This window comes from Chiloscyllium plagiosum, chromosome 1, assembly GCF_004010195.1.
Source record: "Chiloscyllium plagiosum isolate BGI_BamShark_2017 chromosome 1, ASM401019v2, whole genome shotgun sequence".
NCBI lineage: Eukaryota > Metazoa > Chordata > Chondrichthyes > Orectolobiformes > Hemiscylliidae > Chiloscyllium > Chiloscyllium plagiosum.
In genome coordinates, this window is record NC_057710.1 from 125389720 (window position 1) to 125416081 (window position 26362).

Genomic DNA, 26362 nt, shown 5'->3' on the forward strand with positions numbered 1-26362 from the left:
AAGACTGAGATAGATGGGTTCTTGATTGGTAAGGAGATCAAGAGGTTTGGGGAGAAAGCAGGAAAATGGAATTGAGAAATATATCATCCATGATCGAAAGGGAGAGGGGACTTGATGGGCTGAATAGTCTAATTCTGCTCATATATCTTATAGTCTTTTGGTCTTATAATGTGTAGATGTTTAGTTTAGTTTCACTAATCTCTTCTTCTTTGCATATCATTGGAAGGGTTATGATCGTATATTTGTTTCTTGATAGGCTACACTGATATTATCCAGATGACAGACCACATTCCTGACGAAGGACTTATACCCAAAACATCGATTCTCCTGCTCCTCGAATGCTGCCTGACCTGATGTGCTTTTCCAGCAGCACACTTTTTGACTCTGATCTCCAGCATCTGCAGTCCTCACATTCTCCACATGGAATACACGGACAGCTAGCTATTTGGATACAAAATTGACTCAAAGATAGGAGAGAGAAGGTGGTGGTGGAGGATGGCTTTTCAGATTGGAGGCCTGTGACCCGTGGTATTCCACAAAGGATTGGTGCTGGCTCAATAGCTTTTTGTCATTGATATCAATGATTTGGATGTGAATACAGGAGGTATGGTTAGTCAGTTTGCAGATGAACACCAACTTTGGGACAGGAGTCCAAAACTCGAGGACAGAAGGCCAGGGTGAAAGGGAAAGGATATGAAAGGGATCTGAGGAGCAATGTTTTCATGCAGAGGCTGGTGCGTGTAAGGAATGAGCTGCCAGACGAAGTGGTGGAGACTAGTACAATTAAAACATTTAAAAAACATCTGGATGGGTATTTGAACAGGGAGGGTTTAGAGGGATATGAACCAATTGCTGGAAAATGGGACTAGATTAATTTAGGGCATGGACAGGTTGGAGAGAAGGGTCTGTTTCTGTGCTGTACATCTCTATGTTCCTTAATACAAGATTGTTCTTTAATCCTTTCCTGTTACACAATACCTAATTCAAAATGACATATTTCATCATTGGTTTCTTCACATACTAATCTAGAAAACTACATTTGAAGGACTCCTCCTCCACACTATTAATGCAAGGTTAGTTTGCACAGTCTATTTATTATTCTTACTTTAAGAGCTCCCTTTGACAAGCTTTGTATCTGCAGTTCAATGCTGGTCATATTTATTACTTCTCCAGATATATTTAAGCCAGTAAACTAAAACAAATAGCACTTTGCATTGAAACAAAACTGCTGTTAAAAATCTGAAATAAAACCAAAAAGTGCTCAAACTTCTCAGAGGATTAGGCAGAGTCTTTGAAGAATACAACAGATGTGCCTGATGTTTCCAAAGCAATCTGTTTTCCTTCTCCTTGTACTTACTGATGAGTATGTTTCATTACATTTTTTTGCAAGCTAATAGTAGCAGGGGAAGAAACTGGAAATTAAAACCCAAAACAGAAATTTCTGGGAAAACTCAGCAGGTCTGGCAGCATCTGTGGATAGAAAACAGATTTAACGTTGAGAGTCCAGTGACTGGATTGAAAAGATGCCTCTTCCAGCGCCACACTTTTTGATTCGGATCTCCAGCATCCTCCAGTTCTCCTTACCAGAAGTTGTATTTGTCGTTTGTAGACAAGTATATGGATTGTAAATTTTACACCAACAGTTTATTCAGTGCTCACTTCCCTTCCATCATGTTATTATGTAACATTGTAATGGACGTCAGCTGTCAGTTATGAAACTTTTACCCTTGCATCATATGTTATGGCTTCAAGTCCCACTTCAAAAACTTGAGTGCTGGGAATATGCTTGCTGATATTGTGGTTAAGGACTGAGGGAGTTTTCGACCTTTCAGATCAGACATCAAAACCTGAGTCACTGCTGTCGGCTGGGTGTACAAGATCCTATAGAAGCACAATAGGGGTGGTGTCACTGCGTAATATTAAGGATCCTTATCAGTTTTTGGGAGCCGAAAATGCACAAATTAGCTCCTGGGGTTTCCCATGTTCCTTTAACAGCGTTCACGCTCAAAAGTCTTCAATGCATGTAAAGCAGGCACCCTGCAGCTGTGCTGGCTGTGATCTAAAACTTAGTATTTTTTTTCTAATTTTATAACCTGAAACTGTGCGGTCAGTGTGACCAGTCAATGCAAGTTTTAGTAAAGAAAGAATCTGCTCTTAGTGGAAAAAGTATGATGATAAGACAGTTTTATGCATCTTAACACAGAAATCCAATCTTTCTGATCTTCTAAGACTGATTTTACCATAACTTCCTGACTATGTTAACGGCGCAGAAGTTTTACACAGGATTTGTGATGATTAATATCAATGTTAATATTGCTCCGAACACAGGAAGTGATATCATTGCCACTGTTTCCAAATCGCAGTCCATCTGTCATTCTACAGCAAGATCCTTCTTGTTGCTCACTGCTCCAACTGTCTCACTGACGAGCCTTACAGACACACCCAGTGCAGTTCTTTCCCACCCCTTCCAGGCAGCATGAAGTTAATGCAAAGTTCCGTTTGATCCGGTGCGTTATGTTCTGTACAAACCCAGAGCTGGTGGATAGCTGATGTTTGTGTAATTCCGGCCCAGCTGAAACGCTTGTTTTCCTTTGGCAAGTGAACGTTTGAACTGAGCGAGCGAGTTTACAGCAAGCGACCGAGCGACCTTATATACTGCTAGAACATGCACTTTTACAGAACTCGCCTTGTTTGTAGTGGCTGTCTGATGTAACCAGGTCGTTTTTATGGTGACTCTTAACGTTTGAAGAATTTTTCTCCTCGTTGTCGGATCTGTATTCTGGGACTGTGCAACTTATTTAATTAGACAATGAGGCTGTGGCCAGCTCTTGTTGTTTCTAACAGCCTTTGGCCCGGGCTCAAGCTCTTTGTACCAGTGTTTCTGATCTTAACCGGCCTGGGAGCTGTTCAGAGTGACGAGAAATCATGTCACGGAGCGTTTGATCTTTATCTTGTACTGGACAGGTGAGAATCAGTTTCCTTGACTTTTGTTTCAAATCGTTATTTGCCAGTCAAAGCAACTTAATGAATTGTGAACATTGATGGAGATGTAATAAGTGAGGCTGATATGTGACTGCAAAATGTTCACTGTGCCTTTAAATAAACTTTCATTGGTAACGGTTTTCTGGTCATTGAACAGGACAGGTGAGAGTGGGACACAGCTCGTTTCGTGAACTTTGGGTTTGTAACTGAACACTATTGTTTTACAGATCCGGGAGTGTGGCGAACAACTGGGGCGAAATCTATGGCTTTGTGGAAGCACTGGTCAAGCGTTTTGTCAGGTAATCTATTCCACAAACAAGCCACGGCAACTTTGTTGATGAGGATTTTGCGAGGAAAGTTTTTTTTTGACTTGTTTTTGCTTCACCGCATGGGGGAAGTAAGGAGGTAATGCTAACTGGGTAAACTTTTCATTATCTAAGTGTACAGTTTGGAGGATAGGAGGTAACACTGGGGAAGACTAACTTCTGTTGCATTGCTGGGAATGGGAGAAGACGTTTTAATCTAGTGTTTTTTTTTAATCTTCTAGCCCCCAAATGAGATTGTCTTTCATTGTGTTTTCATCCCGGGCTGATGTGAAGATGCAACTAACTGGTGACAGGTTTGTGCACATTTATTTTGTTTGGTTTGCTTTAACAGAAAACATTAGAGTAATGCTGCTGTCAGCAGGCCCCTTTTCTCATTCTTTCATTAATCACCCTTGAAAAGGCACTGGTAAGCCTTGAACCGTTGCAGTCCCTGGGGTGTAAGGGGAACACCCACAGTGCTGTTAGGCAGGGAGTTCCAGATTTTTGACACAGCAACAGTGCTATAATCTAACTGTCCAGGATTAATCCCTCAATCTACAGCCCTCCTCTGACCTCCCTTTCTTCCTGAACATTTTGCTGCTTCCCAAATGCATGCCCACACGGTTCCAAATTCCACACCTTTGCACACATCAGCCCTACTGCATTATAAAAGTTGCATAATAGCTGGTGTTCAGGGCAAAACACTTTGGTAAAGGAGGCATCAAACATATATTAGATCTCTAATTTTTATCTGTTAAAGGGTTAACAGCAGTTTGTGCCTTTGTCTATACAATGGATGATGCCCTTGCAGGAGAAAGTGAGGACTGCAGATGCTGGAGATCAGAGCTGAAAATGTGTTGCTGGAAAAGCGCAGCAGGTCAGGCAGCATCCAAGGAACAGGAGAATTGACGGTTCGGGCATAACCATTCCTGAAGAAGGGCTTATGCCCGAAACGTCGATTCTCCTGTTCCTTGGATGCTGCCTGACCTGCTGGGCTTTTCCAGCAACACACGATGCCCTTGCAGCCCAGAATGAGGACAGATTCCTGTATAGTTGAATGCATTTGAGTGTCTGTTTTGTGCCTGTAAAATGGGAACAGCATGACTGAATCCAGCATGGGCTAAGACCATAGGACCATAAGAAGTCTGATTAAGGGGAGACCATTCAGCCCCTTGAGCCTGCTATGCCATTCAATAGGATAATTGCTGATCTGACATTTCTCACATTCACCTTCTTGCATTTTCCCCATGTTCCTTCATTCCCCCACTGATCAAGCATTTATCTATACCCAAGGACTCTGCCCCCATGACTGTGTCACTCCTCATCTCTCTCCTCAGGTCAGTTTTAAATTGCACCTCTTTAATCTGAGGCTGCGCCCTCTGGCCCTAGATTCTCCCAAGAGGGGAAACAACCTCTGCATTTATCCTGTCAAGCCCCTTAAGAATCCTATGTTACAATGAGATCACTACACATTCTTCTAAATTTTAATGAATACAGTCACAACTTGTTCAACCATTGCTCATAAGACAATTCTTCCTTACCAGGAATCATCTTCCTTTTGCCTCCAAAGAAATCCTTAAATAAGTTGGGTTACATAAGTTTCATGAATTATGTTTTTTTTACATGACCATACTCAGCTCTACTTCTTTACCAGTTCTGCCTTTGTGTTGTTCACTTGCTTGGCCAATAATCAGTCTTTTATTACTATGATTAGTCCAATTCAACATTGTAAAAACTGAAGTAATTATCTTAGAAATCCTGCAAAAACCCTCTGTTCCCTTGCCATGGAGAGAGTGCACAGAAAGAGACCCTTTGACCCATTGTGTCTGTACTGGCCATCAAACATCCATTTATCCTAATCCCATTTTCCACTATTTGGCCTGTAGCCTTACAAGCTATGGCATCAGAAGTTCAGCCTGGAATTAATAGGGAGCTGAGTTTTCAAAGCCATCAGCCAGTTGTCATAGAGGGAGTTAGAATTGGAAAAACATTATTGCATTTTTTGAACAAGTGACTAGAGTTGACTAAGTGTGAGTTTCTGGATGCTTACCTTGGCAACTAAAGCCACAAGATTTCATAGTTTTGAACAGGCATAAATAAACCTTACTGTAGAAAGTTTGAACTGCAATACAATATGCATTATTTGACGTATATTCTGACATTTAATTAGAATTAGTTTGATGTTGATAGAGGAACAGATGTAACCCTGTAATGCATATGAAATAGCAAATGCAGTCAGACAGTTGCTATGGATTTCTCAGCAAACTATAGATATTAGTGACACTGTGGGACAGCAAATCCCATGAAAATATTACAAGGGCTTCCATCTGAAATGTATTAGGAGGTGTTGCAAATGATATTAAGTGACACTTACTCAATAATAATCTGCTCAAAGGTGATCATTTTGGGTTCTGTAAAGCCCATTAGGCTCCTGACCCTAATACAACCTTGGTGTAACCATGGACATAACAGCTGAATTCAAATGGGAAAGTGAGAGAGACTGCCCTTCACCTCAAGGAAGCATTTGGCTGAATAAGGCATCAAGGAGCCCAAGCCAACCTGGAGTCAGTGGGAATCAAGGGGAAATCTCTCATTCCTACCTAGCCCAACAAAATATGATTTTAATTGTTAGAGATCAATCATCTCAGTCACAGATCATCACTCCAGGAGTTCCTTAGGGAAATATCCAAGGCCCAACTATTTTCAACTGCTCATCAGGGGTCTTTCCTCCACTATAAGTTTTGGGATAGACATTTTGCAAATGATTACATGTTTTTCAGTACAATTTGTGGCTGAGTCCTCAGATACTAAGACAGCCCATGTCTATGCCCCTTCCAATTTTCCTGCCACTGGAAAGACCTCCAAAGCTTTTTGAATGGCAGGAATTTTCTCAGGCAAAGCACACACCTTTCTGAATGAGAGCTCTGCCATTATTCCCTAATTGTCCCAAGTTCAGACTCATAGAACTCCATTCCTAATCCTTCTATAGATGTTCTTACACCACACGGACTGCAGGGACTCAAGATGGCGACTCACTGCCACTTCCTCAGGGGCAACTCGAGATGGGCAGTAAATGCTGGCCAAACCAGTGATACCCAGGAATTGTGAATGAATTAAAATGAAACCCCACATTATGCTGTGATCCCAGAGCAAAATGCCACATTTATGTTGTGATCTGGCTCAGGACCAGGAATTTCTTTAAAAAAGTCCTAAGGTACTTACTAAGGGAATAAAGTCATAAGATTGAATGAATGGTTTTGAACAAACTGCAGTGAACCCTGCAAAGCACATTTAGTCGTAAATGTGATCAAGACACATCCCCGGATTTCTTAGCATTTCCCCAACGATGACGCTAAGTCAAATCTCACTAAAATCTTATAAGGGATTTCAGTTCTTCATTCTTGAAGACCTAGCTCCAAACTCCCTCAAAAACCTTATGGGCTGACTCAATGATTGCTCAAGTTCCCAGTGTTGCCTTCCAATTGCGACTGCTCCCTGCTCATAAGCATCTGATGTATTAACAGCCTTGAGGTAACAGCCCTTCCTCTGATTGCTGTATCAAATTGCTTAAAGTTGACTGTTCAGGATCCCTTGAAATGTTTGGAGAGACCTACTTAAATTCTTTGAACAAATCTTACCCTTGTTTCTGGACCATATTTAATGTAATTAATGTTTTGGAACAATCAGATGCAGCAACCTCATTGGAATTGCCAGCTCCCTGAATGTTACGAGTGTTCACAGGTTGCTTTTGTTGTACAGTACAAAATGGATTACAGACAAAATCCACCCAGTCCATTAGTCATTCCATCTTGGTTCCCCAGGAAACTCTGAAAACTCTCCTCCTTGAGTTCGGGTCTTGTTCATTGTCTCACCCTCATCTATCTTTGCAGTCTCTACAGCACTGTTTTATTGTAATTTTGAATCAGGAGGGAATTTGGATCAAAATATATGCTCCTTTATTACCTCTAACCAGAACATTAAAAGATATGAAAGTCTGTGACATTGCAGCTAAGAGAGATAAAATATTACAGTGCAGTGTAGCCCTTTGTGCCATTTAGTGGTGTTTTGAAATGAAATGTTACAAGACACAGTATGTAAAATATGATTATTATGTGTGTGTGCATTTGAGTATCATGAGCAAAATGGTCCTATGAAGCTTATAACTGCTTGGAATGGAAAGTTATTTTCTTTAAAGGTTTCTTAAGAAACTTAGAAGTTAAATAAAATGTAAGGAAACAAACCTCACATCGGCAGGACTTGAACAAAAAATGAAGTATTGAAATCCCTTATTAGGTTTTAGTCCGATTTGGAGCCTGCAAAGTGTTCTGATTACATTGAGGTATCACATAAAAGTGTCACTAGAAAAATAATGCTTTGTTAAGTTTCTCAACTCATATTGTACCAATTAAGATTGAGGCACTAGAGTCCAGCTATAAAGTTAAAACAAAATCTTACAGCTTGATAGACTCTACAACTTACTTAAGTTGAGAAAAAAATTGAGGAAATCAAAATTTTATCGATACTGTTTAGAATCTATGGACACTGGATGCTAATAAATGATTAATTTAACATCCAGATTTAACTCAAAGCAGTTGCGTTCTTTTTGTTTAATACATCCCAATAGGAGTACCATTTGAGATTGTGCAATGTTGGAACAGATTCAGTTTAATTAATCTGGCTTAAACTCGATTGGCCAAGAAAATAACACAGCTAATTTACCAAATGTTTAGTAAGTTTTTGGCATCAAGATAGTAATTACAAAATCGATGTAGTGTATATTAACAGCAAATGCTGTTGCGAAAATCAGCTTTAGGTATTACATTAGGGCACCTTTTTTTTAATGAATTCCAGTATGCTGCATTCATTGTTGAAAGGAATTATTTGAGAAAGCTTCAATGTCACCAGAATAGTATTTGCGAATCAGAAATCTAAAGATTTTCTTTGAGGGAAATGTATATGTTATATATTATATATATATAAAATATAAAGTTCCCAGATGTGAGAATTTAATGAATATAGCAGTTTGGCAGTTTGAAACTCTTGCAACTTGAGTTTCACTGAGTGAACAGATTGGGTTGTGGGATATGTGAGATAAGTATTGATCAGGTTACGAATAATAATCATAAAATCTATGGCACGGTCATTAAATTTACAGTATGTTTGCCTCATATTGCTTGTAATAGGCCAAATTCATCAACTAAAGCTATGGAGTTTCATACATAATCTGTGTACAAACAGCACTCTCTGGGTGCCTGGGAGTCAAATTTTGCACTGCAATTTTCTGCACTATTCCACAGTTATTGTGGCAAACAATTGGCATCCCTTGAGGTGACATGCAACAAATTTAAGAGTCAGTTAATGACATTGGGCTGGAACATGTCATCTTATGACATGTGGTAGTCTTCATTCCACAACCTGGACTCTGTTATTCACATTGTAACCTGATGCAAATGCAAACTGATAATGACATGGACGGGGAACTGGAATCTTATCTAATTGTGGGGCCATCAGTAGGATCTTAGAATTACAGCAATGTGCAGCATGAACAGAAGGCATTGCCCATCATGCTTGTGCAAGCAGTTGTTCCAACGTAATCCCCATCACCTCAGAAAATATTCCTCTTGTGTATGATATCATTGCCTTTTGAAAGTTTGCTTGCAATCTCTTTGCACCATTCTATTTCTGTGGTGCTATAGATTTGTTATGACATTGAAGGAGTCTATACGACTCTTCAAGTCCATGCTAGCTCTCAGCTGGGCTTAAGCCTCTCAGGAGGCTTAACATTTCAGCCTCCACACAATAGAAAACACACGCACACAGATACATAGAGTTCCTGGAAAAAGGTGGTATATATGCTGATGACAGGGAATAGGGTGAAAAGGAATGAAAGGATAGGCAGAGATGGAAACCAGTGTGAGGGAGCGTTAGAGAGTCTCATTCCCCTTGTCAATCCCAGCAAGTTTATTTCCATCAAGTACCCATTAAATTTCCTTTGAACTAATAGTCTCAATTCTGATCACCCTAATATGTCGTGAGTTCTCAGGCAGAGGAGATTGGTGGGAGACGTCAGGCCTCCAACTCCAACTGGTGGGGAAGTGGATTGTGTTTAACTTGACAAGGGAACAGTCTGCCAGAGGAGCTCAGCTGTTAGCAACAGCAACCTTAATTATCATGAATAAAGACCAACTTAAAACCTATTTGCAAACAATTTGCTTAAAGGACAGACTGCCTCCCTCATGTAACGAAAGCCACACCAGTCTCCTGTCGCTTCAGTAGCCCACCCATTGAAAGCTGGTAAGTTCCTTGGAATGGCCTTGACTGTGCATTAGACATGTGATGGTGTGAATCACCGGGATCTGTAGGTCTTTGGAAGCTTTTTGCTGTGTAAAGTGCAGAGTTTACTGACTGAGAGATGTAACCTCTGGAAGCAAGCTCACAATGCTGAACAAGAAGGATATACATTTAAAGAGGGTGCATGCAGGTGAAGTGCAGAGGAGCCACCCCTTAAAGTGGAATTTCAGACTTGAGAATGCAGCCTGTGTCGAAAGGGACAATCCTAGATGAAATGGACATTCTGCACCCTACCTAGTGTGTTGGAATGGATGAACAATGCTGATAAACAGAGAGATGCACAACAATAAACAGAGAGGTCCACCAGCAGTGGGGAAGCAAAAAGAAAAGGCAAATGCAGGCAAGTGGTGTATCCAAAAGTGTGCAAGAACAGGATACTTTACATGCTGATGTCAGAGAGCCACTGCCTGAGCAAGCTTCACCTCAGGGGACATGGTGACATACTGTACCCATATGCAGCATGAACTGCACCAGGCATCAATGCCAATTGCTCTGAAAGTGACAGCAGCTCTCAATGTTTATGCTTCCAGCTGTGTTCTGGGTTGTACCAAAGACGTGTAAGGGATCTCTTGAACAATGTGAAATGATACATTAGTGAAGGTCACAATGCACTATGCACGATGGCCAGGATTTATATCAAATGCATGATGAGTGAGGACAGTCAGGGAGAGAGGGCAATGGGGTTTAATGCCACAGCCAGTTTTCTGCATGTCATTAATTGTTAAAGAATGCACATAAGTAATTATCTAAGCACCCTGACAACAGTGGAGGGCTTTTAAATGAATGTCCAACAAGTTTGCAGCCACCGGACATGAATAAAGCAAGTGCGTGTTCCCAATCCAGGCTGTGGCTATTCTACATTTGTGCTACAATATTCACAGGTGTGGAACCTTTTTGTACTCAGGTCACATCTTCATGACTGGACCCTTGAACGGCTTTGGCCATTCAGGATCTATCAACGGATGTATTGCTCTTAGGTTTGGTCATTGCCATTTGGCTTAACTTTCTGACACCCATAGGTTGAGAAACTGGTGGGGAACAGGTGTAGGGTCATCCTGAGAGAAGGCCATATTCATCTCTCCCATGAAATACAGGTTGGTATCCGTCATAGGCCATGAGACCTCACTTTGGTGAGCTGCTTTCTAGTTCACGCTATCCCCTTGCCTTGGTTCCAGTAAACTAATGCTAAGAGCATCCCCATGTGCTTACCACCCCCCCCCACCCCCCACCCCCCAGTCCTATCAGATTATTTGTCTGGAATTCGGAATGATACCTGATGATTGGTCGATGTTTCTGCTCCTGCTCTTGTCCTTTATCCAATACATCGAATGCAGCTCACGAAACGGGGAGCACAGGGTACTTCGCAGCTTCTTCAGTTATACCCTTTTCCAATAATCATGATTGATGCCTGGATGCAGTCAAAGTGTATATTCCCTTTAAGAAGTGTATGTTGATTTCAAATTGGATAACAATGTACAGTGTTAAACACCCCCACATCCCAACCTGTGTGAGAAGCTGACAATAAATAATGTGAACAATGCTTACAATTTATTCAATTATTGCAAGGTTTGTGAAGGTTTGTAGCTCAGGCTGAGGTTTTTGAGTACCCATATACGTATTCAAGAAGAACAGATACTCAAAAAAAAATACAGTCCGCAGATTCCTCAAGAACAAACCCACGACAAGCAGACCAAACACAGCCAAAAACCCTAACCACCTTACCATACATCAAAGAAGTTTCAGAAATGACAGCCAGACAACTAAGGCCCCTCGGAATCCTAGTAGCACACAAACCCACCAACACTCTCAAACAAAAACGAACAAACTTAAAAGACCCAGTACAACCCATGGACAAAACCAATGTCATCTACAAAATTCCATGCAAGGACTGCCACAAACACTACGAAGGACAAGCAGGAAGAAAGTTAGCCACCAGGATACACGAACACCAGCTAGCCACAAAAAGACACGACCCTCTCTCCCTCGTAGCCCTACACACGGAGGGAAAAAAAACACCATTTCAACTGGGACAACACATCTATCCTGGGACAGGCTAAGCAAAGAAATGCCAGAGAATTTCTAGAAGGCCTGGCACTCCAACCACAACACCATAAACAAACACATAAATCTAGATACCATCTATCAACCCCTCAGAAAACGAACAGAAAATGACATCACCACAAACCCCAGGAACCCCATCCAGGACAAACATATAAATAGAAAGCAGGAGACAACAGCTTCGCTTCACTTGGAGGTCGCCACTGATGATGTTACCTAGCCAGGTAATGAAATGTCTGGATATCAAACCTACAGCTCAGCGAGCAAACCTACACCCTTATTCAATTATGGATATGGGATTGGGGTGGGGCAAGGAGTTGGCATATTTCAGGCCCTAGTGACCATCATGTTATGGGCACGATTCCCATTCTGCATCTGCATCTCTGTCCTTATTCTAGGAATTCCACTATCTAATAAAATAACTGTTAGCAATATTTATTATGATATAAGTAAATTATATTAACCTCTGCCTTAACAACCACCTGATGAAGAACCCCAAGCTTGTGTATGTGAGTTTGTGAGTGTGTGTGTTTTGAATGGGGTTGTGGGGGGCGGCGGGGGGGCGGGGGGGGGGGGGGGGTGCAGGTACAACAATGATTTACTATTTACTGAATCTGAACATTCCAATATTTTGAAAATGTCTGTCAGATTCTCGTTAACATTCTCTGTTTTAACGAAAGAATAAGTCCCCAATTTGTTCAGCCTCCTTTCATAATATAGTCTGTCATTTCTAATATTTTTATTCTCGTCAGTTTTTCATCAAGCTCTTTCTAATCATTCTAATATCCTTCCTGCAATGGGGATGTGTAGCATTGCTCTGATATTTGAATCCTACATGATGTATACAAAATATTGTATTGGAAATTCCACTGTGACTTGTATTTGTTAGCGTGCCTGAATACTCTTCTTTCCCAACTGTCCCTCAGTTTTAACAATGCACAGCTGAAAACTGGATTGAATTTACTGTTTAGGGTTTCATATATAATTCCTAAACTAATTTGTTCTTGCAGCCTTCAACATACGCAAGTTTAAATCATACCGCAAATTCATCAAATGAGATCATGAGCAGCTGTAAAGCGTAATTTAACTCTTATTTGCCAGGTATAGACACATCAGTACATTAATTGACGTTATTTTATATGTAACACAATTAGTACCATCTTTGGAGATTTAATAGAAATGAATAGTTTTAGTTATAGATACAGAAATGATCACACACTGATCATGCATAGACATTATATCGCTTGCTTTGAGTATAATAGTGGCTGCTCTGTTTAAGACCATCAAGGTTATGTTTAAAGTCTGTCATTGTTAAGGTTATCTTCACTGTGGTGTGGGCTTAGGATCTCATTGTGTGTTATGAAATTCTCTGATTCAGAAGTTCATTACAGATTTCTTTTATTATGCAACTCATTCAATAATCTGTATGATTTGAATCTGCCAAGTAAGACTTCAAGTGAGTTCAGTATCAAAGGAAGAGTCCATCAATCAAGATAACCAAGTTTTGTACACAATTCTTTTCAAAGATATCATTTGCAGTCAGCTGTTGCAGCTGGTTTTAAGTGCATATGTGGAATGATGTACACAGACTGAATTCACTTGGAAACAACAGAATACATGAAACTTTGGCAAAAACAGGACAAATTTACATTAAATTCCACTTCTTAATGCTTTTCTTGATTTTCTCCTATTTGTTTATTGTTCCTTCTCCTTTGCACACAATGATTTACCTGATATCAAACCAGCACATTACACTTCTTGAAGCTCTCCTGTGTTAGTTTTCAATAAATCTGTATATTGTTTGGGGTAATTTCTCATTGGAAGAAAGCTGGTGGGACTGCCTGCACACAAGTTACTCTCCTTGCTTACATGGAGTGTAAAATTAGGCAGGCTGCAAAACTAATCTGCCAGTATCCAAGCAATTGGGGAGGTTGCAATTATTCCCTCTTATTTCTTTGAAAGGTGTTTCTCTGATGCTTTCAAGAGTCTGTGTTTATTAAAGGAGCTGATTTAAGCAGCTTATTTAAGCATCATTATGAAACTGGTCATCTGTGGCTCCAAGGAATGCTGAAAATTTTAATGAGTTTGTTTGTAATTGAAAAGTTGAAGTGAGCTGTTTGTAAATGCTTCTCTAACTGTAAAGGATATTAATTGTAGGGTATATTAAGCAACCGTTCCAAATTAAGTTTCAAGTGGACACAAGTCCATAGAAAGAAAAAAGCAAATGGTCTCCACTTCAGTAATAGCTGGCAGTAAATTCACAGCGTCAGCAAATGGCCACAGGAATGCTAGTGTGGGAAAAGGAAGGGCAGGTTTTCCATGCTTTGGATTGAAACATTACTTGGCACAATATAACGAGCTTTATCCTACAAGTAACCATGCTGCATTTGATTTAAGAGAGTTTTATACTAATTGAGATGGCTTGTGTTTGATTGTTCAGCACTGCCAATGCTCAGTTTGACAATATAGTTTAAAAACATGACTCAGTTGTGTTTGAGAAGCTTTGCATTTGAGATGGCCTGAGGGATAATGGAGAACACTAACTTAGCTTTGAAGCTATTAATTTTAGAAATATAAATTATTGGCCAATTTATCAGATTTATGTAATGTCATTTATACTTTTCAACTGTAAAGTTGAGTAAATCAAATGCATTCTGCTGAAATCCTGATGCGAGAAAGCCTTGGAATAGACAAAAGTTCTTCAAACAAAAGGGTGCAAATCAAAGCTTTTTTTTTGCTGTATGCGTGGAAATGAAGTAATAAAATTGTCTTGGTAACCAACCTGAACGAAGATCAGATAACACTGCATTGATTCTTTTCAGCAGTAACCTAAGACTCGATGTGAATAGGGGTACATCCCTAAAATGACTGGGAATTGAATATTATGAGTGAACACCGATTTGACTGCTAATTATTGATTACCACAATGAGTAGGAGCAGGAGGAGACTGCATGCCTATTGTTGCAACATTCATTCTGATCATGCTTCTTCTTGAGCATCAACTCCACTTTCCTGCCTACCTTCTATATCCCTTAGTTCTTCGAGTGACCCAAAATCGGCCTTAAATATATTCAACAATGGAGCTTTCACAATCGCTTAAGTTAGAGAATTCCAAAGTTTTACAACCCCCTGAATCTGTTTCCCTTTCAGGTCTAGAGGATTGGCCCTTTATCACAGAGACTGTGCCTTCATGTTCTATGTTCCCCTGCCAGCAGAAGCAACCTCTCAGTGACTAGCCTGACAAGTCCCTTCAGAACCATTTCATTTCAATGAGTTCACCTCTCCAGAGATTAAATGTTGAACATTACAGATACCCCTCACTATAAAATCCTGCAGCATGACTGGTAGAAACTGGATGAGAGTTTAAAGGCATGGTTAGTAAGTTTGTGACCATCCCAGAATAGTGGACAGTGAAGAAGGTTTTCTCCGATTATAAAGAGATCTTGATCAAATAGGTCAATGGGCTGAAAAATGGCAGATGAAGTTTAATCTGGATAAATGTGAGGAATTGCATTTTGCTACAACAATCAAGGATAGGGCTTATCTAAGTAATGTTAGGGCCTTGGGTAATGTTGCAGAACAGAGGGAACTAGGGGTGCAGGTTTATAATTCTTTATAACGTAGACAGGGTGGTCAGAAAGGCATTTGGCATGCTTGCCTTTATTGATTAGATTACTTACAGTGTGGAAACAGGCCCCCCAGCCCAACAAGTCCACACCGACCCGCCGAAGTGCACCCACCCAGACCCATTCCCCTACACCCACCCCTGCACCTAACACCACAGGCAATTTAGAGTGGCCAATTCACCTAACCTGCACATTTTTGGACTGGGGGAGGAAACCGGAGCACCCGGAGGAAACCCATGCAGACACTGGGAGAATGTGCAAACTCCACACAGTCGGTCGCCTGAGGCGGGAATTGAACCCAGGTCTCTGGCGCTGTGAGGCAGCAGTGCTAACCACTGTGCCACCGTGCTGCCCACCAATATTGCTCAGTCCTTTGAGCATTGGAGTTGGGAAGTCATGTTGCGGTTGTACAGGATATTTATGAGGCCTCTTCTGGAATACTGCGTCCAGTTCTGGTCGCCCAGAACTGGATATTATCAGCTGGATAGGGCTCAGAAGAGATCTACCAGGATATTGCCAGATATGGAAGGCTCGAGTTATAAAGCAAGGCTGGATAGGCTGGGACATTTTTCACAGGAGCGTAGGAGGTTGAGAGGTGAGCTGATAGAAGTTTAAAATAATGAGAGGCATAGATAGAGTTAAGGTTAGTTGTCAATTCTCTAGGATGTGGAATTTCAAGACTCGTGGGCATATTTTTAAGATGAGAGGAGAAAGATTTAAAAAAGACACCAGGGACAATTATTTTTACACAGAGAGTAGCTTGCATGTGGAAAGAACTTTTGTGGGGAAGTGATGGATGTAGGTACAATTACAACTTTTAAAAGACATTCTGAAAAGTACATGAATAAGAAATGTTTGGAGGGATATGGGCTGGAGCAGGCAGTGGGGACCAGTTTAGTTTGGGATTATGTTGGACGGTTTGGGATGATACATGGACTGGTTGGACCGAAGGGCCTGTTTCCATACTATATGACTGTATAGTTTATCTATTATGATGTTCAGTTCCTTCTGTGTGGGAAGGATCTTTTGGAGAATGATTTCTCCCAGCTGCGCTGTTGGAAATTACTTGCCAAGGATGAATGACTTGTATTAGCTATCCACAAATTTCTTGAGAAAAACAGGACATTTGAGTGCTGTCGGTGTCTGTCTGTAGTTGGATGTCCTGAACATTTAGAAATGGCCAGTGCCAGAAATAGTGTTAATTTTTGAACCATAAGTTTATTGGTGGATATTCACTTGGCACCGTTAATAGTATTAGGCAAGCTGCAGTACCCAATAGAAGAGACTGTGGGAACAATAAAACACAAATTTGTAGTCTTGAAAATAATACTGGATATTTTTGTAGGTTTACTTTCTGGGAGTTTTGTGGCAGGGTCTGGATGTCAAGCATTGTTATGTCACTAATTGCTTAGTGTTAAATTTATTTTTAATTCATTCACAGGATGTGGGCATCACTGGCTCAGCTAGCATTTATTGCCAATCCCTAAATTCCCAGAGGGCAGTTAAAAGTCAGCCAAATTTGCTGTGGGTTTGGAGTCACTTATAGACCAGACTGGATAAGGATGACAGTTTACTTTCCTAAAGGACATTAGTGAACTAGATGATTTTTTTCCACCAATCAACAGTGGATTCATGGTCATCATCAGATTCTTAATTCCAGAGATTACTGAATTCAAATTCCACCATCTGCCATGGCGGGATTCGAAGCGAGGACCACAGAATATTATCTAGGTTTCTGGATTAACAGGTCCGTCGATAACACCACTAGGCTATTGCCTCCCTGTAATCTCCGTGACCACCTGGTTAGGTCCACGCTCCCCGACAACCCACCCTCCTGTCCTGGCATCTTTCGCTGCCACCACAGGAATTGGAAAACCTGCGCCCACTCCTCCTCCCTCACCTCCATCCAAGGCCCTAATGGAGCCCTCCACATCCATGAAAGTTTTACCTGCACATCCACCAATATCATTTATTGTATCCGTTGCTCCTGATGAGGCCTTCTGTATGTTAGGGAGATTGGACGCCTCCTAGCAGAGCGCTTTAGGGAACATCGCCGGGACACCCGCACCAATCAACCACATCGCCGTGTGGCCCAACATTTCAACTCCCCCTCCACTCTGCTGAAGACATCCAGGTCCTGGGCCTCCTCCACCGCCTCGGAACACTTCAACCCCAGGGCATCAATGTGGACTTCACCAGTTTCCTCATTTCCCCCCTCGCCACCTTAGCCCAGTTCCAACTTTCCAGCTCAGCACCACCTATTGTACTCTATGCTACTTTCTCCCCACCCCCACCCCCCTGTCATTTATCTCTCCACCCCGCAGACTCCCTGCCTCTATTCCTGATGAAGGGCTTTTGCCTGAAACATCGATTTTCCTGCTCCTTGGATGCTGCCTGACCTGCTGTGCTTTTCCAGCACCACTCTGATCCAGACTCTGGTTTCCAGCATCTGCAGTCCTCGTTTTTACCTCCCCATAACTTACCAACCTTAAATATGAGTTTCATGATGATACTATATTCATTGGTAAGGAGTATTTTAGCATTGCTGAACTATAATTGGGAAATTGTTTTGGACTTTGAAGAAGTATAGAAGATTTGAATTATAAAGAAAAGCTGAATAGGCTGAGACTTTTTTCACTGGAGCATAGGAGGTTGAGAGGTGATCTGATAGAAGTTTATGAAATAATGAATGATACAGATAGGGTTAATGGTGTTTGTGTTTTCCCTGGGTTGGAGGATTTTAGGACTGGGGACACATTTTTAAGGTAAAAGGAGTGCAATTTAAAAAAGACATAAGGGGCACATTTTTACACAAAAGGTGGTTCGCGTGTGGATTGAACTTCTGAGGAAGTGGTGGATGTGGGTGCAATTACAACTTTTAAAAAAAAAAATACTTTTATTTAAAATAAAAGGATTTTTTTTTCCTTTTGAATATTACAGCAAATGCAAAACCAAACAATTCAAACTAATATTAAAACAAACTTGCTAATTACATAAATAAATATCAACTAATAACTAAGCTAAAGAAGAAAGCCTTAACAACAATAATAATAATGATCATAACCATAACACAGCTCAGCAAAACAAAGCAATAGCCCTCTATCATTGAGTGCGTAAGTTTATATGTATTCATATGTTTGTAGTTCCTCCCCTCTAGATACCAGGCTCATTACATAGAATTGCCAAGGCTATATAAATGCTCTTATTAGCCTGGTGAGTAAATCTGTACCCAAAAACGTAGTTCAAAAAGGGCTGCCACATCTTATAGAAATTTTCAGTTTTATGGTGCACCATATTCATAAGAGAGTCCAAGGGGATGTGCTCCATGACTAGCTTATGCCAGCCCTGGAGAATTTTCCAAAACCCACCCTAATAGAATGTTCTTTCTGGCACAAAAAGTGAGGATACTGAAAAGCTATTTTTTTGTGTGCATCTAATAAAAGTGCATTAACAAAGCCAAGAAGAAGAGATACCGGGTCCATCTCCACCTCTGCCCAAGGCCTTCTCTATTTCACCTACTACAGCTCTCCAATATGCCTGCAGTTTGTGGCAGGACCAAAGAAAATGATTAACCATGCCCATGCATATTTTACCTTTAGGACAAATTGGAGGTGCTTCCACTTTCATTTTAGTGAGGTGGTCTGGGGCCAGGTGGACCCTGTAGAGAATCTTCAATTCCAAGGCGTGGATCCTGTTGTAAATCAAGATCCTTCTTGCATTTTCCCAGGTATCTTCCCATATTTCAGAAGCGATCTCAGTATCCAACTCCCTCTCTCATACCTTACAGAGCCATTTGGTCTCGTCCGAGGGACCTTCTCCCAATAGATAATAAGCATTGCTAACAGATAATGTATGTTGTGGTTCTGTTCGCCGAGCTGGGAATTTGTGTTGCAGACGTTTCGTCCCCTGTCTAGGTGACATCCTCAGCGCTTGGGAGCCTCCTGTGAAGCGCTTCTGTGATCTTTCCTCCGGCATTTGTAGTGGTTTGAATCTGCCGCTTCCGGTTGTCAGTTCCAGCTGTCATTGCAGTGGTCGGTATACTGGGTCCAGTTCGATGTGCTTATTGATTGAATCTGTGGATGAGTGCCATGCCTCTAGGAATTCCCCTATGTAGTGTTTTGTGCAGTCCTTGCATGGGATTTTGTACACTACCTTGGTTTTGCTCATGCTGGGTATCGGGTCCTTCGTTCGAGTGAGTTGTTGTCTGAGAGTGGCCGTTGGTTTGTGTGCTGTTATAAGTCCTAGTATCCTCAGCACTCAACACCCTCTTCTCCATGTCGGACCTATTAGGGTCAGTTAGAAGTGTGCTCTCTTTTTGTATGAAGTTTCTAATTTGAAAGAAATGAAAGAGATCCCTACTAAGCAATTCATATTTCTGAGCCAACTGGTCAAAGGACATCAAACCTGAGCTGCCCATCGTTTAAACCCAGAGTCCATCATCCCCGGCTGAAAGCCCGGCTTACCAAGTATGGGTGTCAAAAATGATGTTTTGGCAATATTGCCCTCACCCTGATGAATTGCTGTCCATGCCTTGACAGTATTGATGACTATTGGGCTATAGCAGTATTCCTTAACTGTTCTCATGTTGTCTAAGATCAGCAGGCTAATAAGGCGGCATCTTGCCTGAGATGCTTCGATATCCAACCAAAGTGAGTGACGGTCCCCCTGGGCCCAATCATTCATGTAAGAAAGCAATGAACTTAACTAATAGTTTTTGATACCTGGGAGGCCCACTCCTCCCAGTCTTTAAGGGAACTGCAATTTAGTCAATTTAGTTAGAGGCAGCTTGTGATACCAGATAAAAGAGCTAAACCAGCCACTCGGTCTTCTAAATATTTGCTTAGTAAAAAGCAGAGGTAGCATTCGCATAGGATACAACAGGCAGGGCAGAATGTTCATTTTAATGAGGGCTATCCGCCCTAACCAAGAGATCGGTAGTGCCTTCCATCTATGAAGGTCCTGTTTGATTCTGTCGAATAATGGGCAAAATTTGGTTTTAAATAGCTGAAAAAATAAAGGGAGTAATAAATGTACCGAAGTAGAGAAAGCCCTCCTGCGACCATCTAAAAGGGAACCGAGATCCGCCCGCAGGATCAGACAGTCTCGGAAAACCACCCATGGGCTCGGCCTCTGGCTTCGCAAAATTGATCTTATTATATGAGAAGCTACCAAATAGATTGATGCTTTATATCGGGTGTGGCACTGAGACTGCTGGGTTTGATAAGAAGACAAGAACATCATCAGCGTACAGTGTGATCTTATGTGACTTCGTCCCCACTTCTGGAGCAGTTATATTGGGATCCCTGTGCACTGCCTCCGCCAGTCATTCAATCACCAATGTGAAAAGCAGTGGTGACAAGGGACAACCTTGTTGACTGCCCCAACAAATATTAAAATTGCTTGATCGTACACCATTGGTGAGGACCACAGCAAGAGGATCACTATAGAAATCCTCCACCCACTTGACGAAACGCTTTCCCAGGCCAAACCAGTTTGAAGTATGAAAACGATATGACCACTCAACCCTGTCAAACACCTTTTCCACATCTAAGGAGATCATCAATAGGTATACTGATTGCTGTTGACATACTGGGATCATGTTAAATAATGTTCTGACATTATCCATCGATCTGCCACCTTTAACGAACCCTGTCTTATCCTCCTTAATGATGGACGGCAGTACAGTTTCTAGCCTTAACGCCGGAGTCTTGGATAAGATTTCAAAGTCAACATTCAGGAGTGAAATGGGTCTATAGGAAGCACAGTCCTCTGGCGCCTTCCTTTTTAAGAATGAGAGAGGTGTTCGCCTCTCTCAGAGATGGTGGGCGGAGGCCACAACTATATGAGTCATTAAACATATTAAGCATCGGCCCTGACAATATACTTAGAAAATAGAACTCACTGGGGAGCCTGTCGGGACCCGGTGTCTTCCCATTCTGGAGCTGCCTCACCGCCTCCTGCACCTCTTGCTGTGACAATGGGGCATTGAGGAGAGACTCTTGTTCAGAGCTCACTCCCAGAAGATCCAAATTCTTAAAAAAAGACTCCATCTTAACCCGCCCACTCTCACAGCTTTCAGATTGGTTTAATTCAGAGTAAAATTTCCGAATGCTGCATTAATCCTTTTAGAATCGTACGTCAAATTTCCAGTGTCCTCTCTGATCGAGGTAATGGTCTGATGGGCACTCTTTTTTTTCCTTGCAAGATATGCTAGGTACTTGCCCAGCTTATCCCCATGCTCAAACAGCCTTTGACTTGCAAATGTAACCTCTCTCTTGGCTGTCCATAAAAGCATGGAATTCAGCATGCATTGAAGTGCTGTGAAACCAGTGAGGGCCTGTCAAAATGTGCCTTTTCAGCTACTTTCAGATGCGCCTCAACCAAGTATTGCTGCTCACCCGCCTGTTGCTTCTTACTGGCTGTATAGGAAATAACTAACCCCCTAGCATAGGCTTTAGCTGTTCCCCAAAGGATGGATGGGCTACTGGCCGAGCCTGAATTAATGTCTAAAAAAGCCCTGACTATCCTTGAGGATGAAGGGGTCCAGTCGTCAATACCTAGAGCTACCACAGCATCCTTACTCTTAACCATTAAATACACTCTGGCAATATCGGAAATAGTGATATTGCCAATTGTACATGACGCCAAGAAGCCCAGATATGCTGCGGGGGTCAGAAAAAGGTCGATCCTGGTATGGCATTTATGTGGGTTCGAAAGGAATGTCAAATCGCTGCCAGTAGGGTGAAGGTGCCTCCAAACATCTACCAACTCCAATTCAGCGCACAGATCCCTTAATTGTTTCGATCGCAAAGAAGATATTGGCGGGCCTTTGGGCAATCTGTCTACCGTAGGGTCTATGAGACAGTTGAAATCCCCTCCTACGATGATATGTTGACATGCAAGGTTAACCAGTCTAGAAAGCGGGTCTGTCAAGAATTTAAGGCGGTGGGCCAAGGGAAAGTAAACATTTAAGATCCCATATTCTTCCCCATGTATCAAAGCTTTAAGGATTACAAATCTCCTGTTTGTGTATTTAATACACTCTAATAACTTAAATGGGAGACTTTTTCTAACTAAAATGGCCACCCCTCTACTCCTTGTATTGAAAGTTGAAAAATAAACCCGTCAAACCCATTCTTGTTGCAGCTTCAAATGCTCTGCATCATCCAAGTGTGTTTCTTGTAATAAGGTAACATCCACCCTCTCCTTTTTAAGGCTGGAAAGTACCTTCTTCCTCTTGACAAGTGAGTGACTCTCCTTAATATTCCAGGTGCATCACTTACACACATCCTTAGCCATAACCTTCTATAGCACCATTTAGACTCCAGAGAGGAAGAAGCTGAACTACAGATTGTTGAGCTTTAATGCAAAAGAATCCACAAAACCTGAAACTACACAGACTGAAATAACTACAGCCAACAAATCTGCGAAATTCACAAAAACTATGTACAGCAAAAACAGAAAAACAAAAAATCGCCAAAGATGCTGATTGGAGGAATTCACCCCCATTCAAAGGGGGTATGTACACATCGAACAACCCTCGTATCCATCCCAACTACCCTCTCAACTCCTACCAGCTAGGGTCGCGCCACATACACTGACCACACGGTAGAGAAAAACAAACGCCCAAAAGTAAGGTTAGTACTCTCAACAAGTAAACTAAAGTAAATATGTCACCCATATCTTAACATAACTTAGAGATTAAAGACATCATTTCACGGAACTTATTACCAGAAAGGAGACTCCATCAAGTACATTTTAAAGAAGAGCAACCCCGAACAGCCCTGTCCTCTATGCCTATTTGGCTGTTTGACTTAAGTCAATGTGTCCACAAAGTTCTTTGTTTTCTCTGGCGAGTCGAACAAATGTATCGATCCATTATGATTGATCCGAAGCACTGCTGGATATCTAAAAGAATACTGGATCCCAAGCTTTCTAAATCTCCACTTGATGCCATCGTAGGACTTCCTCTTCTGGACCACTGCCGCTAAGAAGTCTTTAAAAAAAAAGACCCTGGAGCCGCCACGTAACAACGCCATCGAATCCCTCCCCTGGGCTCTAGAGGCTTCCATCACCCCCTGCTTGTCTTTATTATAATGAAACTTCACTCGGACAGGACATGGGTGCTGATCCACACGTGGCTTTAGTGCTGTGATCCAATGGGCTCTTTCAATTGTTATCCTTCCCTTCTCAACCCCCAAACCAAGGAAATCCGGGAACCACTTCTCGAAGAATTTCACCAACCACTCACCTTCTGACCCCTCCAGTATGCCAACAAAACACAGGTTTTTCTTCTGCCCTGTTTTCAAAATCGTCTACTAGATCCAACAGACCATGGACCTGTGTTTCCAGGGCTTCATTCTGGCTCTTAGAGGAGTCAGTCTCTGCTTCTACACCTGCAGCCCGAGCTCATCGGCCCTTTTTCCCAGGTTTTGCAGCATAGCAGATACAGGAGCCAGCTTCTCCTTGGTTTTTCTCCTGGATCTGCCTCCCCAGGACCTTGTGAGATTTGGTCAGTTCCGCAACCAGGGTCTGGTGAGTAAGCAAGCCTGCTGCTTCAGAGGGCTGGGCCTTGGCCCTGGTCCCAGTGACTATCCTCCTTTCTTCGGCATTCTCCAGCTGCAAGGACAAAGGGAGTAGATTTTTTTTTTCAGGGTTCTAGCTCCTTTAGTGTGTTTTTACTCACAGGGCCAGGACCCATCCCAAACACTTTACTGTCGGGTTGGTGTTGCAGTGTGGAGCCCAGCAAATGCGATCCTAACAGGACACCGGCCATCTTGGATCCCCCACAATTACAACTTTTAAAAGACATTTGGCTAAGTACATGAATAGGAAGGGGTTTGGAGGGACATGGACCAGGAGCAGGCAGGTGGGATTAGTTTAGTTTGCGATTATGTTCAGCATGGACTGGTTGAACCAAAGGGTCTGTTTCTATGTTTATATGAGCCTATGATACTATGTTACATGTGATTTGGAGTTCAGTTATTCTGAATCTAGTACTAGATTATTCTTGTATCTTAAATCTCAACGGTATACCAAAAGGCAGAGTGAACAGAATTGGTTACTAAACATCACAAATTACTTTACCCCAATTTATTTGGGCTATATCAGTCTATTTGAACACTAATGAAAAAAAAAACATAATGAAGTATGTGCTTGTCTGATTACATAATTTTTATATGAATAAACCAAAACTTTGTGCAGTGATTCATCTTGGTTAGTGATGTACTGCTTGACAACAGCATTTTGTGGTGGCAGCAATATAATTCACTCAATGTACTTAATTAATCAACTACAGAAATTGGCAGAGCAGAACAATTAACTAAATTAGTATTTACCTTTATATCTTGCAAGGCGCTAGGCTGTGCGTGTCATTAAACAATAAAGATCATACACTAGTGCATGGGGAAATCACACAAAAATGTGAAGTACAGGATTAATTTTCTGTTCTACTTCAAGAATGGGCATAAGATATTCAAGGGTTGCACGATCAGTCTGGTGGTTTAGTGTATTTCGTTTCACAACTTTAAAATGTTTAGAGTTTGGAGCCAGGATTAAATGTTTGTTTGGTACTTTGTTAATGAAAAGGATGCCATTGCTAAGAAGTGAAATGTGCTCAGGCTCAACATCAGGACATCCCAGGTTACACACAACAATTTTAGACATACTTCAAGGATTTCCCTACTCTTTAACAATGTATCTTTATCCCAGCCTCAGTATTGCCTGACATTATCGTGAATTTCCCACAGCTGACATTTGTGCAGTTTCAGAGTGAAATTGTAAATTATTTACTCATTTGCATTGGATGATGGATAATTTTGCAATGTGAGTTAACAAAGGCAGTAGGAACTTCTTGACATAGTGAAAATAACCTAGTTTTAAATAGGCTGTGCAGCTGACTCCAAAAGGAATTCTTTCACCCAACCCATTTCGACATGATGTAAATCTAACTTCTCCAGTGATTCTCATTTCTAGAAGTCCTGTGATTTTGTTTAAATATTTTTAATTACTCAGCTGACTGAGACTATGTTATTATTTTTCCTATGACTGAAGTAAATTGTTTCTGATAGCCAAGCATTGACACTTGGAATGTTTATCCTTTATTGTTATAGGAATCAAATCAATGCTGGTCTTCTTGCCCTCAAAAATGTCATTCCAGCAGGTGATACTTATATGCATCTGGGTATACAAGAGGTAAGTTTTTGTTTTTTTTCTTTATTTGGTAGTGTTTGGAGTTGTGAAAACCTATTTCTTCTTGAAATGTGATGTGCACTAAATATTCTATTCAAAACAAATCAAATGGGATCTCAGTCATTTCGAACTTTGGTATTGCTTAAAGAAGTTGCACTTGGTCAAAGCCTATTGTCATGAAGCTTTGCACTAATCAGGATAATTTGTAAGAATGCCAAGTTGAAGGGAAAACAATGTATGATAGGAGATTGCTGGTTGTTTGGCAAGTGCTGGTTAATAGGTAGCATGGAGAATGCACCATGAAATGATGACTGAAAGTTAATATCCAAGCTTTGTCTAAATTTTGTCCGTGATTGATCAAAGTGTGGCCTTGAGAAATTAAGCAGAAAGTGACAAGTGTCACCTATTTACTTGTGATATCCCAGCAAGTTGGTTCTCTATTAACTAGTTAAAAATCACACAACACCAGGTTATAGTCCAACAGGTTTAATTGGAAGCACACTAGCTTTCGGAGCGATGCTCCTTCATCAGGTGGTTGTGGAGGGCTCGATCGTAACACAGAATTTATAGCAAAAATTTGCAGTGTGATGTAACTGAAATTATACATTGAAGAATTGATTGTCTGTTAAGCCTTTCATCTGTTAGAATACAGATCTTTCATGAAAGAAGTGAAACTATCACTGTATTCTAACAGATGAAAGGCTTAACAGACAACCAATTCTTCAATGTATAATTTCAGTTACATCACACTGCAAACGTTTGCTATAAATTCTGTGTTACGATCGAGCCCTCCACAATCACCTGATGAAAGAGCGTCGCTCCGAAAGCTAGTGTGCTTCCAATTAAACC

At 41.3% G+C, this 26362-nt stretch overlaps 1 protein-coding gene across 1 annotated transcript in view; it reads left to right on the forward strand.

The window, feature by feature from the left end:
• The first annotated feature begins 2343 nt into the window (after positions 1–2343).
• Positions 2344–26362, forward strand: part of antxr2a (ANTXR cell adhesion molecule 2a) — a 232866-nt gene continuing 208847 nt past the window's right edge. Inside the window, exons 1-4 of the mRNA XM_043696278.1 lie at positions 2344–2964; positions 3210–3281; positions 3530–3601; positions 25435–25516. Of these exons, the coding sequence (XP_043552213.1) occupies positions 2810–2964; positions 3210–3281; positions 3530–3601; positions 25435–25516 (381 nt within the window). The 5' untranslated portion in view covers positions 2344–2809. The remainder of the gene's footprint in view (positions 2965–3209; positions 3282–3529; positions 3602–25434; positions 25517–26362) is intronic.